At 47.9% G+C, this 17,705-nt stretch overlaps 2 protein-coding genes across 4 annotated transcripts in view; both read left to right on the plus strand.

Annotated features, from left to right (window-relative positions):
* Positions 1–6,831, plus strand: part of Macf1 (microtubule actin crosslinking factor 1) — a 211,707-nt gene extending 204,876 nt beyond the window's left edge. For 2 of the 3 annotated variants that reach the window (XM_028790128.1, XM_028790130.1), the window contains 3 exons: positions 1,192–1,403; positions 4,538–4,667; positions 5,333–5,589. In XM_028790128.1, the coding sequence (XP_028645961.1) occupies positions 1,192–1,403; positions 4,538–4,667; positions 5,333–5,589 (599 nt within the window). Of the gene's footprint in view, positions 1–1,191; positions 1,404–4,537; positions 4,668–5,332 lie in introns of all 3 variants that reach the window. The other variant, XM_028790129.1, reaches the window with a different exon arrangement.
* A 6,338-nt stretch (positions 6,832–13,169) lies between these two features.
* Positions 13,170–17,705, plus strand: part of LOC114641016 (bone morphogenetic protein 8A) — a 25,821-nt gene continuing 21,285 nt past the window's right edge. Inside the window, exon 1 of the mRNA XM_028790123.1 lies at positions 13,170–13,679. Coding sequence (XP_028645956.1) covers positions 13,355–13,679 — 325 coding nt within the window. The 5' untranslated portion in view covers positions 13,170–13,354. The remainder of the gene's footprint in view (positions 13,680–17,705) is intronic.

The raw sequence follows: 17,705 nt of genomic DNA on the forward strand, positions 1-17,705 counted from the left end.
GTGGGTGGGTGGGTGGGTGGGTGTGTTGAGTTAGAATTCTGCTCTTTTTGCCCAAGCTAGTCTCAAACTCAGGGGCTGAAAGACTCTCCCTACCTGAGCCTGTGAAGTGGTTGGCTCATGCTACCACCTGCCTTTAGCCCTTTACAGAGGTATAAACCATTTTAAATGTGCTGTCTACAACTAGTTGTAACTTCCAGGGTTTCCTTTTATGTCCCCTGCTGTTTCTAAGGCAGGTTGTTTAGAAGGAAACCATCAAATTTGTACTCAGTCATGACTCTACCACCCTCTGCCAGACGTGTTTAATATATTCTTAAAATGATGCAGTCTGGAATGGATGTACAGGTTCACAGTTACTGCAGAGCATTGTCAGTGAGAAACCAAAGGATCTGGTCCACAGGAAGTATTTCTTTTAAGTTAGCAGTGTCTTTTTCATTAATATTTGTTCTGGCTGTACTTGATATCTCTGACTAAAAATCCATATTTTACATCCTGGTCTTATAGCTCTAGAAAGCCAGAAGCCAGCACTTACTTGGCCTTCAGCCCTGCTCCAGAGTTTTCCACTGCGACCTTGTCTCCTACTTGAAGTTGTTCCTTCGGCTTCCTACTGCTTTCAGCTTTTTACTTAACAAATTCTCACTCGCAGTTTTGTGCATGGTCTTGATCTTTCTCTCTCCCTACATGTTTACTTCTTAGACTGTCCTCATCCTTGCTATCCGGCTTCCTGAACCTCTTGCTTTAGATTTGTTATTGACAGAATTCAGATGGAAGCATCTTGATTTCATTGTGTGCTTTTCTCCACTATATTATTATCATATATCCTGCAAAATGTCAGCAAAAAGTACACATGTCTATGAGAGAGAAAATAGTTTAAGGTTGGAGGTGTGTGTCCTATTGCATCTGTGTCTCCTTGAGCAGCTACAGATTGCTTGCCCCAGGGGATAGCAGCAAAACCCGAACATGACTGCAGAGTGGATAGTCCTCTGTTCACAGGCTTGCTTGTTATAAGCAAGCTAGGATCTTAGCCATTGTGTTGGCTTTGGGTCAGAACATGACAGCTGGTTTTGAAGACTCCATAGGTGGTATAAAACCTATGCGCAGCTTACTGTTCTCATGGGTCAAGCAGCTGTTGTACCATCCAAGATACATTTTTAATAACTGACAACACGCATCCATTTGTTCGTTCTCTTTTAGCACGAGGCAGAACTAACATAGAACTAAGAGAGAAATTCATCTTACCAGAAGGGGCATCTCAGGGGATGACTCCATTCCGGTCACGGGGTCGAAGATCCAAACCATCTTCCCGGGCAGCTTCTCCCACCCGCTCCAGCTCAAGTGCTAGTCAGAGTAACCACAGCTGTACGTCCATGCCTTCTTCTCCAGCCACCCCAGCCAGCGGGACCAAGGTATGTGCGGGCCTCCTTATGTCATCCCTCCCTGTTCCCATCTTCATAGATATTCATGGGCAGCCTCTGAAAAGACTAGCAGAAAAAAGAACGTAAAAACATACAGAGCAACTCTGTGCCAGACCCCCCCGAGTGTACAGATCACCACTGCTGAGGTGATTAGTAAAATGCCTGTTCAGGCCATTACATCCAAAACAGTTATGTCTTCCTACTCCTGGTTGGAGGAGTTTGGGCTTCTCCAGAGTTAGAGTTCCTGGTTTGGGAAGTCCAGGTACTGTCCATGCAGCTGGAGCTGACAGATGAGCTTGCGGCATAGTGGGCTCCAGGTAAAAGAGATCCTTCTACCTGCTGCATCTGGGCTCATCAGACTTGTGTGTATTTTATTTGTTTTTTGTTTCTTTAAAATTTAGTGTCTTTTTTTTTTTTTCTGTTCCCAATTTATGCACCATTCTGTTCCCTCTTCAATTGTTCCTACCCTTCCCTTTGGATTTCTGTTTCACAGACTCCACTTCAGTTCTCTCGCTGTTATGACAAACCCTGGTTGGTAAACAGTAAAGCTGGCACCCATGTCAAGGACAGCCATTGTCCTGACCTCCAGCTACTCAGCCCTGAGGTAGAGTATGACTTTGCTGAGTGAGACATGGTCACGAAGAGGCCCTCACTCATGCCAAGAACCTGACATGAGCCCAATGTCTCTTCCATCTCTGGGTTGCTTGCTGACACAGCTGATTGATCAAGTGGTTAAGTGTTTTCAGGAGTTTCTAACTCTGGTTTACCAAAATTGGAGATGAATAAGAGATGCCTAAAACAAGATTGTTTAACAACTTTATAAATTTTTAGCATGACATTTGTTCAGGATGATTGATAACAGTCATTCCTGGCCATTCATTTGTTGATATTACTTGTAATTAGGTCTCTTGGAGTCTCCAAATGTAAGCTACACAGACGAGTTATAAACACCTGAAATTAATCTACAGCGCATGTTCACCAGTGTTCTATGTGTTTAGAACAAGAGGATGATTTGCCAGATTCCTCCCCGGGGTGGTGGGTGCTGCCACGTTGGCTCAAGGCATGGGTGCTATCTATTTCAGCCAAGCAGTTTCCCTACTAGTGACCACTGCTCTGGGGCTCCAGTTCCACTTCTTGGTTCCTTGGCCTAGACACCTGGATTTCTATAGCTTTGATTTTAGTGCACATACCAACAGTTAAGCATGTCCAAATGCAGCCATTAAAATACCTTGACACTTTTGGAAGACCAGTGTTAGAGAAACAAAACTTGGATGGTATTGTGGCACACACCTATAATGCAGCACTTGGGAGACTGGGGCAGGTGTGTCATAACATCAAGGCCACGGGGGATGTGTATTGAGAGCCTGTCTCAGAAAAGGAAAAGAAAACAGCTGAAAACCCAGGCAGAGAGGCTTGTCTGACAGCAGCATTCTTGGCATGTCTCAGCGCCTGCAGGGAACGTTAGGTTCTCACACCTCTAAGCACAGTGTTGCCTTCAGTCAGGCAAGGCTTCAGTTGGAGAAACAAGGGCACAGACGCCATGCTAGTCTAGTGGCTGTGAGTGAACTGACAGCTTTGGACTCGTCCCACGGCCAGCACCACTGTGGAGAGCCCAAGACTCAGCTTTCCCTGGCTTTCCCCTCTGTGACACAGATTGCATATGACTCTGAGAGATGGCTTCTTTGTTTTACTTTACAATGTAATCTTTTATTTCAAATTATTTACTCAACTGGCGCCCTGTGGCCAGGCCAGGCCCCTAACTTAGAGCCCCAGCCCAGAGACGCCAGAGCTGTGGACTCAGGCAACAGTGCTCAGGATTAGGGTAACTCTGGGAACTGGTGCTCCTCCTCCTGGGTGACTGGAGAGTTCCTGCTTGAGTGTTAATCACTTCCTGTCGCTTTTGCTTTTCCTCCATGAAGACGTTCAGCCTGCACAATGAGATAGGCAGCTTTCCTCTCCTATCTATGTAAGCATCTTAAAAGTTCTGGAAAACAATCTACCCAACTTACTTCAAAGAGAAACTGGAATTATATTCCATGTTTTAAGTAATATTTTAAATCAGACTTTAAAATATTCTTTCTCTACATAAAATCTATGGTATTAAAAACATCACATCAGGAAATGTAGCTCTCCCCAGTGACAACGGTCATGAAGTGCAACTCCTTCAGGTTAGGACATGCGTCTATGCATTGTTATTCAGCAAGGCTGTATGATGTCCTCTCATTCTGCCACATGGTTTTAGGTGCTAAGATGTGAGGGTACACCAGTAACACAAAAGTTACTCCCTTTATTAAATTGATGCTTTAATCTGGGACAGATGCAATAAGCAGATACGAATGTCAGGCAATGAAAAATACTAGCCCTAAAAATGGAAACGCAGTAGAAAGCCTCAAGTAGTACTGAGAGGTGAGGCTTTTCTGACAAGAGTACCCTCTCAACATGGCCCCTAAAGTACACGGTCTAAGCTGTGCATGTGTTTGGAGAGGAAGGTTATTGTACAGTGACAGTGTGGGCTCAGTTGAGAACAAGTGGACAAGACTTCCCTGAGCTGTAGGACAAACAGCAAGGAGACCCAGACAGTTCACTGAACAGGAAGGGTGTGTGACAGAAACGGAGAGATGAGATTCATCCCTCATTTCCTGAGGGAAAATACAGGCTGGCTCATAAAGAGATCTTGACTACAATTGTTGTGTGTGCTTAATGGAGGTGGGTGAGTGTCTGACTCTGCTTTAGATTGCTGGCCCAGCACACAGGGTATTTGGATTTTACTTCTTATAACCCCTCACTGTGTTCATGTGTAACCAGAGTAGCTCACTACCAGAAGTTCTCACATTCCTTGGGGAAATGTGTCAGCAGGATGACAGCCATTGGGAGGTAGGTTATCATTCCTAGGAGATAAGACATTAGACGACTATCTGAAGCTTTAATTGGACTTTAACTTCTTTTTGAGAATATTAAAAAAAAATCCACAATCTAGGACATTTTGTAAATAAATCTTTGTTTTCCTGGACTTTTTAATTTGCTTTATCAAATGGTTATCTATAAAAAGCCTTTTAAATAGACAATTCAATTACATACCTATCAAAGATTGTATCAACTAAATAAGATCTTTTGTTATTTTTAAGGTAATTTCATCAACAGGCAGCAAGCTGAAACGACCAACACCAACTTTTCATTCTAGTCGAACATCCCTTGCTGGTGATACCAGCAATAGTTCTTCCCCAGCTTCCACAGGTGCCAAAACTAACCGGGCAGGTAAGTATCCATGCCTGGGCTGAGGGTGGGAGGGATAACCCAGCTGCTTTGAGCCTGGGAGGCATCAGCTTCTCAGGCAGGAGCCATTGCTGGAAGAGCACTTCTGATTGTTAGGCAGCCATTGCTTTTTTCTTGTCACCACAACAACTGTCCTCCTACACTAAACACTAGGGCCCTTGTTTTGGATCAGAAATGATCGCAGTTGAGTAAAAGGAAGAAAGGGGCCAGCCTGAGCTAAAGCAAGCTGCTTGTTAGTAACTTGCCTGGTTTGCCATGTCTTTCATGGCTGCTGGTGAACTAGGAAAGTGGAGTGACTGACTGCTACTCCTCCTGGGAACCGGGACTTGTCCCTCCCCACCTGCATCTCCTTTTAGCATCTGCTCACAAACACTACAACGTCATCAGTTCACCCACCCATGTCAAGGTGACTGGGCAGCTTTGAAAGGTGGTCCTGCTTTCTGCTACTAATCAAGATCACGTAGGTAGCCTCACAAACCAGAAAGGTTCATCTGCTGTCATGATGTGTGGATCCAGAACGGCTGTGATTTCCCCAAGACCATGCAGCGAATCAAGAGCTATTAGCTGCAGCCCCCCTGCCCTGGTCACTTGTGTTTCCATTTCAGTGTTTTCTCCATTAAGTCTCCTGCTTAATTCTTAAATTCCAGACCCTAAGAAGTCTGCCAGCCGTCCTGGGAGTCGGGCAGGGAGTCGGGCAGGGAGTCGAGCCAGCAGCCGTCGAGGAAGCGACGCCTCTGACTTTGACCTTTTAGAGACGCAGTCAGCTTGTTCAGACACTTCTGAGAGCAGCGCTGCAGGGGGCCAGGGCAGCTCCAGAAGAGGGCTCACCAAACCTTCCAAAATCCCAACCATGTCTAAGAAGACCACCACTGCCTCCCCCAGGACTCCATGTCCCAAGCGATAACACTGTACAAGCACCCCACACCACTATCCACTTTGAATCCTGCTCCATACATTGGGTGTATATTTATTCTGAACGGGAAAACTTATATTGTTAAAATTGTAAAAGAATAATTGTGTTATGAAGCTGCCTTATTTTTTTTTCCTTTTTGTAAGTTACTATTTTCATGTGAATATTTATGTAGATAAAATTTGCCTCCTGGTAACCCTGTAACAGATAGGGCCCAGAGATGAAATATTTGAGGAAAACAAAAGGTCAAGATGCAAATGTGTATTAAGAAGAAAAGCCTCTAAATAGGGCTTCATGTGGTGCAGGCTTATAAACCTGCTTTATCTTTTAGGATTATTCCTAAATACATCTTCTTTATAAACTTGACTTGCTATATCAGCAAGATAAATTATATTAAAAAATTCAGAATTCCGCAATGTTTAAGGAACTCTTCTTTCTAAATCACAGACACCTCAATTAGCAAGAATTAAGGAGAGGACACTTAAGATTGCATTTCCACTGTTTTCCTGTTGTGTAATTTTAGCTGAAGAGACAGAACCTCATCTAGATAGCTTTTGCACATGATACAGCAAATAGTTCATTGCAATACTGTCTTAAAATAATGTCTCAGTACTGGGCGTTAAAGGGCGCATAGCTGCTAGGATTCAGGGGTAAAAGGAAACTTCAGAACATTGGGGTTTTAAACTGATTTGTAACTAACTGTCCAACCTAGCCCTCAGTGACTCCTGTACTCACCAGGCCCCAGGCCCCTGGTGAGGGGGACTCCTTGGTGGCACTGTGAATTACAGATTTGTTTATCTGCTTTTTTTTCCTATTTATTTAAATGGTCGATCAACCTCCCATAAACTGAGGAATGAATTCCATAAGCCCGTTTTGAAATGCGGACCTAAGACAAACACTTGCTCATCCTTTAACGGAGTTCACCAGCACACCTGTTCACCAGTCCCGTTTGCTTCCGTCTTTTTGTGTGTAATAAAGTCAGCTGACCAAGCGACCACAGAGGGGCTGTCTGGGGCTCCTGTTTTTTAGCTGCTGTCCCTTGTCAGCTCTGACCATGTTGCTGTGTGATTATCTCAATTGGTTTTAATTGAGGCAGAAACTGAAGCTCTACCAATGAACTGTTTAAAAACAAGACACTTTTGTATTAAAATTGCTTGCAGTAACAAATGTTTTGTAATTCCTGGCTTTATTCTGAACCACACTTTATATTTAAATGTTACCGCTGAAGTATGAAAATGTTGTAGTATTTAATACATCATTCAACTAAGAGTTTTCTTGATGGAAAAAAAAATCATAGAACTCATTACTTTTTTTTCTTTATCTTACCCTTGTTAATTTTAACGAGGCACCAGAGAAGCAGGATGTTCTCACACAAATATATAGGGAAGGGATCCTGTCTACCTACATGATTCAACAGATGTGTGAGGAATTTACCTTGGGATGCACAGACTTCCCACGGTATGCTGAAATTTCTGTCAGATGATAGAAGTTCACAGCCAGACTAGTTACCCTGTTAACCTTGAAACCACTGTATATAGGATGCAAACAAATGGACAGGCAAAGCCAAATCATGGAAAGAACCTTATTCTGATAAACTAGCTCACCAGATGGCACTGTAAAGAGCTGATTCAGGGCGGGTTACATGGGAGATGGGTGAGTATAGACAGAACTGCCCCTTCTCACAAGTGTTTTGTGGCCAGATGATGCATGTTGCCTGCTGGTTACCTGGACAGAATGTCATGCAGTTTGTACATTTCAGGAGCCATCATTGCCTTTGCTGTTCTCGAACTTACTAGTTTGCCATGCACCCTCTTGTCATAGTCTACAGTGGATGAGGGCAGAGGGAATGGCTGCCCTGAGGCCCTCTTGCTAGTTTCCAGACTTGTGCAGGAAAACAGTACCTAATTATTGGGGAAGACAAATAGGTGAAGTTAAGCCCACTGGACATCTGGTCTCAATTCTGGAAGGCAGTCTATTCTCCTTTTTTTTTTATAGGTGGAAAGGCAGGTGTGTGCACAAGATCACAGTATGAAGCCATGGTGGGCTCTTGCCACTGGAGAGTTGGCTCAGCAGTTAAGAGCTCTTGCTACCCTTGCAGAAGACCTTTTCAGTTCCCAACACCCCTGGTGGTATACAACCACCTGTAACTCCAGCTCCAGGGAATCTTCTGACCTCCATAGATACCTGTGCACACATGCACATACCCACATGCTACACATACTTATAATTAAAAATAAATATTTGGGGCTGGAGACGTGTTAAGAGCATTTACACTGGATAACAGTGGTGCACACCTTCAATCCCAGCACTAGGGAGGCAGAGGCACGCACATATCTGAGTTCTGGTCTTCAGAGTGAGTTCCAGGATAGCCAGAGCTACGCAGAGAAAAGAGCATTCGCTACTTTTCCAAAGAACTTGGATTTAGTTCCCAGCACCATTATCAGACAGTCTCTATAGGCATCTGCACTCACATGTACATACCTACATGTGACACACACCTACTTGTCTTGTTTTGAGACAAGGTCTTTCCATGTAGCCTTGGCTGTCCCGGAACTCGCTGTAAACTAGGCTGGCCTCTGAACTCATTGAGATCCGCCTGCCTCTGCTGGGATTAAAGGCCTGTGCCACCACAACCACCTTAGTTTGTACATAATTTAAATAAATTTATTTTTCATTAAAAACCTTATTCTTAAGTTCTATGAGAACTTAGTGTAGAATAGTGGGTTTGTTTTTTTTTTTTTTTTTTTTTGATAGTTCTTTCACCTGCTTCCAGGTGCCCAGCTACAGGAGCATGGCAGGACTGGCTGATGCCCATATTTATGAGGGCACTACTTGCTCTTACTTTCTTCCCAGGAAATTTAGGTTCTAAGTGTTCGACAAAGCTCATCTGTCAGGCAGGGGTGAGAGATACCTGGAGATATGGCTGGAGGGGTGGGGTGTTAAAAACATGTACTGTTCTTATAGGCAGGCCTTGAGCTAAGATCCCAGCACCCATGGAGGGTGAAAAGACCAATGCCTCTGGCTTCTAAGGACATAGACACTCCTGCACACACACAATTAAATCTTAAAAACAAAAGTTTGCCTGGTGGTGGCTCCACAAAAAGCTTCCATTCAACAGGAATCTGTGTAGACACAGGAAACAGGCTAGATAAAGGCTTAAGCCGGGCAGTGGTGGTGTACGCCTTTAATCACAGCACTTGGGAGGCAGAGGCAGGTGGGTTTCTGAGTTCAAGGCCAGCCTGGTCTACAGAATGAGTTCCCAGGACAGCCAGGGCTCCACAGAGAAACCCTGTCTCGAAAAACAAAACACACACACACACAAAATAGCAATGCAAGGCTTAAAATACACAGTGGCTGACAAGGGCAGTAAAGGTGCTGACCACACAAGCCTGGAGGAGACCTGCCCTTAATCCCCAGAACCCACAAAAACGTTGAGAACAGATTCCACAAAATTATCATCTAACCTCTACACAAGTCTCTTCCCTCATAATAATAGTCCTGAGATGTGATTCAAAAAAATCCATGTTTGATGGCAGTGAGACGATCAGCATGTAAAGATGCTTACCACCAAGGCTAAGAATGACCTGAGCTCAACCCAGAGCCCACATGGTAAGAAATCCACACATATGACATGCACATGCATGTCCACACACATCTGAGATAAATGATACATCAACAGCTAATATTTATGGCATGCTTTCCAGCATTCTATACATTATAGAGAACTTGCATTTCTAGGTATACCTCAATATAAATCCCAATTCTATGATCTTGAGTCCCCTATGGATAAGAAAGTTCAGTAACTTAGCAAAGTCATAGTGAGCAGGTGAGCCAGAAAGCTCAGGTTTTGACACTATCTTCTTCAAGAAGCTTTAGCCACCTTAGTCTTTCTGCTGTTCCAGGGTTCTACTCACAGGAACCTACCTCCTCTTCCTGGCACCAATCCTCTGCCCTTCTAGAAACTTCACTAGATCCTCTAGGGATGCAGCTTTCCTTCTGCTTTTGGAAATGACCAAGTTCACAGATGGTCAATGCCATTAGAGTGAGGACTGCTCAAAAGGTGAAGTCTTGGTTCAGGCTCAGTACAGAGCAGCCCACCATGACAGTTGCCAAATTGAATTCTGGATGCAGGCTCTTGGGTGACTGGCTAAGCCGGGTTTCAGTTTATAGGAATAGGAAGCACTGTGGATAGAGTAAGTGGCTAGCTCCTAAGCTGACATGAATGTTTCAACCCTAAGAACTGGCCCCATGCTGGTAGTCTGGTAGCCCAGGATAGCCTAGAATGCAACTTGAGAACTACAGGTGGAGTGGGAGGTTCTCGGTGGTATGATGTGGAGGCTGGTGCAGTGGGTACCCAGGGTCCAGAGGGGCTGGGAGCCGGGGACGGTGGGGCAGAGCTGTGGGCAGGAGACGCGAGCGCTCCTGAACACAAATGATGTGGACAACATCTAACTTCTGTCATCAAGCCCTATGAATTCAGCCCCACAACTTTCACCCCATCACTATTAGAGAATTATCGTCAGCCCCTTTCCCTATTACTATGTCTGACTCCAGTGCCAGCCCCGGACTTGTCTCCCTCCCTCCTACCCACACTTCCCCCAGCATTCTAGCTCTAGCCTCAACTAGGGCAGTTGCAAAGGCTACTTGGCAGCAATAACTTCTCAAAATGATTTTTTTAATAAATAAAAGGCCAACATTTCCCCCCTTTCTTCCTTCTTTCTGTTCTATCCCCCTTCCCCCTCCTCTTCCCTCTCTCCCTCCCCCTCCTCCTTGTTCTGTTTGTTTTGTTTTTGTTTTGAGACAAGGTATAACTGTAGCTATGAAGCTAGTCCTGGCTGTCTTGAACTATGTAAACTATTCTGGTTTGAATTTACATCCATCTTCCTGCACCTATAGTTGTTCTGTGTTGAAGTTCACTCTGGGTCTTCCTCCCAGCCCCATGATCCCAGAAATAAGACTCAGACTCACGCCGGGCGGTGGTGGCACACGCCTTTAATCCCAGCACTTGGGACGCAGAGGCAGGCGGATTTCTGAGTTTGAGGCCAGCCTGGTCTACAGAGTGAGTTCCAGGACAGCCAGGGCTACACAGAGAAACCCTGTCTCGAAAAACAAAACAAAAAACAAACAAACAAACAAAAAAAAAGACTCGGACTCAAAAAATATTTACAAATACCTTGGCCATACAGCTAGGCTCTTCTCTGACTAGATCATAACTTCAAATAACTCAGTTATTCCAATCTACATTCTGCCATGTGGCTGGTTACCTGTGCTCAGGTGACATCCATCTCCTCACATCTTCTTGGGAGAATCTCCTGTACCTGGCACTATCCCAGAATCCTTTCTGCCTAAGGATGTCCCACCTCCTATTTCTTGCCTAAGCTATAGGCCACCAATTTTATTGATCAATGATGCTTATAGGAGATTCTCTCTACAGCTTTGTGTCTTAACGGTGGCTTTGAAGCAGTATAGAAATTGACCTGTTGGATAAAGACAGACTAAACATGATTACTTGAAGGGCTGAGTTGATACTTGAAGCTTTGAAACAAGGCTAGAGAAATATGGGTTCTCCAGAGCATCAGGTGGCTCACAATGGGCTGTAATTCCAACCCCAGGGGGCCCATTGCCCTCTTCTGGCCTCAGAGGACACTTGCACACAGGAGGTGCACACATTTAAGAAAAAATAAAACTTCAAAAGGATCATACCAGCATGATTTTGGCAGGCGTTATACATTTATTTGGATTTTTATTTTGAATGCACACTAGAGAATCCTTAATTGGTTGGCCAGACCCACCTGCAGGGCCTATATGGTCTCTCTCCTGGAAGCCTCTCCAACACCCACCCTCCACCTCAGCTCTCCAATTGCACTGTGTAAAGTGCTTAACCTTCAGCTTTCCCGTTTGTTAGAAAGAAAGAAAGAAAGAAAGAAAGAAAGAAAGAAAGAAAGAAAGAAAGAAAGAAAGAAAGAAAGAAAGAAAGGAAGGAAGGAAGGAAGGAAGGAAGGAAGGAAGGAAGGAAGAAAGGAGAAAAGAAAGAAAAGCGTTTGTGGGCACAGTAGTACAGTAGCACATTCCATAATCTATAATAGAGGCAGGGATAGGCAGGCATATCTATGAGTTTGAGGCCAGCTTGTTCTATAGGTCAAGTTCCAGGTCACAATGCTACATAGTGAGAACCTGTCTCAGAGCAGGGCAGGCCTGGTATCGGAGTCTGGAGATGACATTCAGAAATAGCACCTTCCAAGGGGAAGGAAAGGAGGAACTAGCCATCAGCCTTGGACCTCAAGTGGCTGAAGGAGAGAATGTATTTGGTGTCTACTGTATCTTTACATCCTTCAATGATACCTTTGTCCGTTTTACCGATGTGGACCAGAGGTGCAAGGAGCTGGGCGGGATTGCCCTGCATATCGAACTCCAGACCGCAGGAGGAAACAGAACCAAGCGCCCTGGATCTGGAGCCCAGTCAACCCTCAGCACTTTTACTTGTTCAGGGATGTGAAGATTGGGCAGGTTGTCCCATCCCTTGTGACAGCACTAGAAGGAAGGGGGTTCATCGTGGTCTGTGAACAGGACTTCTCAAAATTATTTTGTTAATAAATTGCTTTGTGTAAGTTAAGAAAGAGGAAAAAAAAGGAAGAAAAAAAGGAAAAGAGAGGCAGCTGTATGCCCATAATGGCTTTACACACGAATACTCTGGAAGCCCTGTTACCTGTCATTATGACACGCCCAGCCTTGACAGCCATTCCGCCTGCTGCGTTCTTTCCTCCCGCTGACTTCCAACTTTCCCGTTCAATTCCTTCCAGCCTTTGGGGAGCTCATTCGCTGCCCCACTTGAGCCACATCAACACCTTTATTGTCAGTGTCAGTGCTGTGGCAGCCGCCTTGGGAGGCGGGACTGCATAAAGGAGCAGAATCAGTCAGGAAGTTTTTGCAAGGTCCCTTTCTTGAAAGCCTCTGAGAGCTGTCACAAATGAGATAAGCAAAGGTGGTCCTCTTTCGGATGGCTCAGAGCCCATCTCGGGTTGGATTCTACAGCGGGATCCGCCCGGCGGAGAAGGAGTCTGACCCCAAGGAGTAGCGGGGGCTGGGCCCTGGTTACTGCTGGCAATGGAATGTGCCCCACCCTCGCTGCACTGCGGGCACCCGCCCAGCCCCGACGGCCGGAACTAGGGGCGCATGAAGAGACTCCCAGAGAAGGGCGTCGCTGCGGGTCCCACCGCTGACCGGGGACTCAGGATTCCATCCGCGTCCAGGGCGCGAGCGGCTGCTTCAGAGACCCCAATGTCTCCTCGTGGAGCCAGGTATGCGCCCCGGAAGCTGGATGGGGACCTAGGACACCCTTAAAGGTCTCTCTCCAGCCCGTCCGTACCCACCTACCGGTACACCAGGCGGCTCCCACCACTTAGCGCACCAGTGGTTGCGCAGACCATCCCCGGCGTCTCTCCGCACTCGGACCCGCCCCCGAGTCACCATTGGCTGGTCCGGGCAGGGGCGGGGCCGAGGAAGAGTGCTCGCGGCTCTGAGCTGCTACCGAGGTCCTCCTCCAGACACTCGTGGATCAGTGCGGTGAGAGCACACGTTGCTCTGAGGGACCTACGGGCGCAGCAGACGCCTGCCGAGCGCTTAGTGCCCAGTCACTGCAGAGCTGCCCGCGACAGGTGCGAGCTCAGGGGATCCACTGCGCCTTCTGGTCCTCCCCGTCGGGGCGTCGCGCCCGAGCCAGGCCAGCTACCGGTGGATGCGCGCCCGCTGAAAGTCCGAAATGGCTGTGCGTCCCGGGCCACTCTGGTTATTGAGCCTTGCTCTGTGCGCTCTGGGAGGCGGCCATGGCCCACGTCCCCCGCACACCTGTCCCCAGCGTCGCCTAGGAGCGCGGGAACGCCGCGACATGCAGCGCGAAATCCTGGCAGTGCTCGGGCTGCCCGGGCGGCCCCGACCCCGTGCACCACCCGCCGCTGCCCGGCAGCCAGCGTCTGCGCCCCTCTTCATGCTGGACTTGTATCACGCCATGACGGACGACGATGACGCTGGGCCACCGCAAGCTCACTTGGGCCGTGCCGACCTGGTCATGAGCTTCGTCAACATGGGTGAGTGCAGGAAAGGCATCAGGGATCCGGATGGGGCGGTGTGGGGAGGAGGGGGTGGCCGTGCGCGTGGCCGCCTGTCTGGAAATGATGTCTTCGACTAATATAAGACCCCTGGGACAGGAGGGAGCCATGGTTCAGTAAAACCAAGGGAAGAGACAACTACAAGGGGTCGGGATTGGAAGGCCTGAGTGTCAGTCGATGCTCAGGGTCTTCGCCCACCAAGGCACCCAGAAGTTGGGACCTGGCGATGTCTAGGTCCCCTAGGTGGCACCGGAAGACAGTCCTGGGCAGACTGATGAGTAAACAGAGGCCGTGGTGCTGTCACTGTGATAAACGCAGCCCTGAAAAAAGGGACAAAGTTCAGTGTGGAAACCTGTGGTCATATCAAAGTGACCAGAGCTGACCCTCGTGCCCGGACAGCAGGCTCTTTCTGTGCAGTAGGAAGTGGGTGGGTGGGGTGCAGTGTCAGGAGGTGGAGTGGACAGACTCAGACATGACTGTAGCCTTGTGGGCCTGGGCCCCAGCGGCTGGACCTTGGCCTGGCATGGAGAGTAGTGTGTTCAGGCCAGTGAATGACCCAAGGGGCAGCGGTGAGTCCGTTCTCCCAAAGAGTGGCTCCTCCTTTCTCCAGGTATCGCTAGACATCAGGACCACTTTCTCCTGCTAGTCTTTTATGTCTTTTTTTTTACTTACATGTATGAGTGTTTTACCTGCATGTATGTCTGTGCACCACATTCATACCAAGTGCTGGCAGAGACTAACAAGAGCATCAGATGCCCTAAAACTGGAGTCACAGATGGTTGTGAACAGCCATGGAGGGTGCTGGAAAATCAAATCCAGGTTCTAAGAAGATCCTAAGGATGGAGAAGCAGTTACAGCCCCACATGTGGTCTGCAATAAGAAACCACCCTGCCCTCTAAGCAGAAGACAATATGTAGGTCCCTTCTGCCCTGTCCCAAACACCCATCTTCCTCCTGTGCTGGGCTCCACCCTACGTTGGCTACCACCAGCTAAGGATGGAGAACAGAGGTTTGGGTGCCCTCTCTACCTGCCTTCAGGTAGGGAAACGAGTAGCTCCTGAGCCATCTCTCCAGCTACATCCCCCACCTTTAAAATTAAAAAAAAAAATCTTTTATGTGTTGGAGTTTTTTTCTGCCTGTATGTATGTGTACCAAGTGCACGAAGTGCCTCATGGGGGCAGAAGAGGGTGTCAGATCCTTTAGGACTGGAGTCAAAAGTTATAGGAAGTTACAAGCAGGGAGTGCTGAGACATCTCTCCAGCCCCAAATTCTAAAAGTCTGAAAGATACTTTTCCGGAGGTTTTCCTCACTGTGGGTTAGATCTCCACCTGCTCTGCTGATGTCTATGGCTATTGACTTGGGCAGGTTTGAATACCCAGCTTGAGCTGAGACCAGGGAAAGGACCCTGCCATGGCCACCAGCCAAGCCGGGCATATCTAATCCTCCTAGCAGCAGGTGACCATCCAGTCTCCACTCCCATTACCCAGGGGAGAGGAGGGAGGCACAGAGAGGCAGGGACTGCCCTGAAATAGCCCAGAAGATACTTGGACTTCATAGCTCTACCTCCGATGCTCGAGTTGGTGATACTCTCTCCCAGATGGGGAGAGCTTTCGATAGGATGTGGGCAGAGGAGCCCAATGGGATCCTCAGCCACTCCTTTCCCTACCTGAAGGCAGGTAGAGAGAGCACCCAAGCCTCTGTTCCGCATCCATAGCTGGTGGTGGCCAAGGTAGGGTAGAGCCCAGCACAGGGGGAAGGCTGGTGTTTCTGACTGAAAGCACAGGGCAGGAGGGATTGACATACTGTTTTCCTGCTTAGAGGGCAGGGTGGGGACTTAGGACAGACCACATGTGGGGCTATAACTGTCTCTCCATCCTTAGGACAGGCTGACCCAGGGCTTAGGACTAAAAGCAGAGGATAGACTTGCCCAAGAATGTCCCCAGAGGAGCTGCCGATCAGAATGAATCACCACCCAGCCCATGTTCTGCACCCCACCCCCCTCCTCTGGTCACAACATGAACAGCTCTGGTGGGAACTGTTGCTGGGCAACTTTAGGGAAGTCCCTTGTTGTCTCTGAGCCTAAATCTGTCCTTTTAAATGGGACTCCTAGACCTGGCATGGTGACACACACCTTTAATTACAGCACTGAGGAGGCAGAGGCTGGGGGGCCTCTGAGTTCCAGGCCAGCCAGAGCTACATAGAGAGACCCTGTCTAAAAATAAATGAATAAATGGGATTCCTAGTGACCTGTCCTCAAGGTTATCTGACTGACTGACAGATGAACAGGAGCAGAAAAGCAACCTCACGCCCTTGAGAGTGTAAACTAGGACACAGCCACTGTCCACCCCAGTGTGACCCAGAGCCAGGCCACTACTGACCTCAAGTCCTTCCAGCTACAGCCCAGCCTTGCACATGAAGCAGTAAAATCTCTATGTGGCTCCACGTGTTAAGTTATGACTATAATCCCAACACTCAGGCTGAGACAGGAGGATTGTCACAGCTTCAAGGCCGGCCTGAGCTACATCATATATATAAAGCCAGCCAGGACTTCAGAGTAACAGCAAATCCTGTTGAAAGAAAGTAGCTGGGAGAAGAAGATAAATCAGCCCTGTGTGTCTGTGTCTTGTGTACATTGAAACCTAGAGATGGATTTTTTTTTTCTTCAAGACAATGTTTCTCTGTAGCCCTTGCTGTCCTGGAACTCACTCTATAGACCAGGCTGGCCTTGAACTCAGAGATTCACCTGCCTCTGCCTTCTGAGTAGTGGGATTAAAGGTGTGAGCAACTGTGTCCATCTTAGAATGACTGTTTACCTGGTGATTATTGGAGCCTGTGTGTCAGACACATAACCAGATGCTGTTCTGTTAGCAAGCCAGGCTGATCCTGAAGGTCAGAGTTCTGGAACCAGCATCCCAGTGGTGTCAAGGCTGTGACCTTGTGGAGCAGATGTGACAGCAGATTCCTGTCCCTAGTGTCCCTGTGCTCAGAGAATGGAGAGCCTGGAGCTAAGCTGGTACTCACAGCCCCAGACCCTGACTCTCACCGGTTCCCAGACCTGTGCTTAGTCCCTGCTTGTCCCTGCCGACGTGTCCTTCTTTCTGTGGTCTGTTTCTTCCAGGCATCTGAGTGATAGTATCAGGAAAACGAGATGCCCCCCCCCCCCACCAAGCCCTGATCATATTGGATCTGTTTCAGAGGAACATGCTTGCTCGATGCCCCGTCCCTGGCTGGGTGGCCTCAGGCTCTCCTCTCCTTCCCAAGGGCAGAAGGAGGCAAAAAGGACCTGCTCAGCTCATGTCAGTGGTCAGGCAGGTGGCTTTGTTCTGGATGGGGAAACTGAGGCACAAACAGCACTAACAGGCAGAGTCCAGGCAGGACCACACGGAGCCATCAGCACACACACTGATCCCTTTCCCAGCCCAGGAGCTTTTATCCCCGAGGCCTCCGATGGCCAAGGGCAGGGACAGCAATGAACGGTGGCCGGGTATGAAAGAGCGAGAGTGTGTGAGCATTAGAGACTGGCCGTGCTCTCCCTCTGCCCCTACCAGCTCTGCGGCCAGAGATCCTTTCTCATCACTGACCTCAGGGTCACTTCATTTGTCTCTTCATTTCTTCACTCACTCACTCACTCACTCATTCATCCATTCCTCCCACAAGTAGTCGTGCAGTACCTACTATGCGCCAGGAGGCCTGGCTCATGGTTCCAGTTGTGGGGGCAGTCACACTGCCTGTGTCCTTTGGGAGATGAGCTTCTAGTGGGAGAGACAGAGAATGCATACACATGCCATGAAGATGGTTGTCAGGTATAACACACACACAGCACATGCACACACACACACAGCACACACACACACAGCACACACACACAGCACACACACACACACACAGAGCACACACACACACACACAGAGCACACGCAGCACACACACAGCACATGCACACACACACAGCACACACACACACACAACACACACTCACACACACACACAGCACACACACACACACA

The sequence above is a fragment of the Grammomys surdaster genome, unplaced genomic scaffold, assembly GCF_004785775.1.
Source record: "Grammomys surdaster isolate TR1022 unplaced genomic scaffold, NIH_TR_1.0 125863, whole genome shotgun sequence".
Taxonomy (NCBI): Eukaryota; Metazoa; Chordata; class Mammalia; order Rodentia; family Muridae; genus Grammomys; species Grammomys surdaster.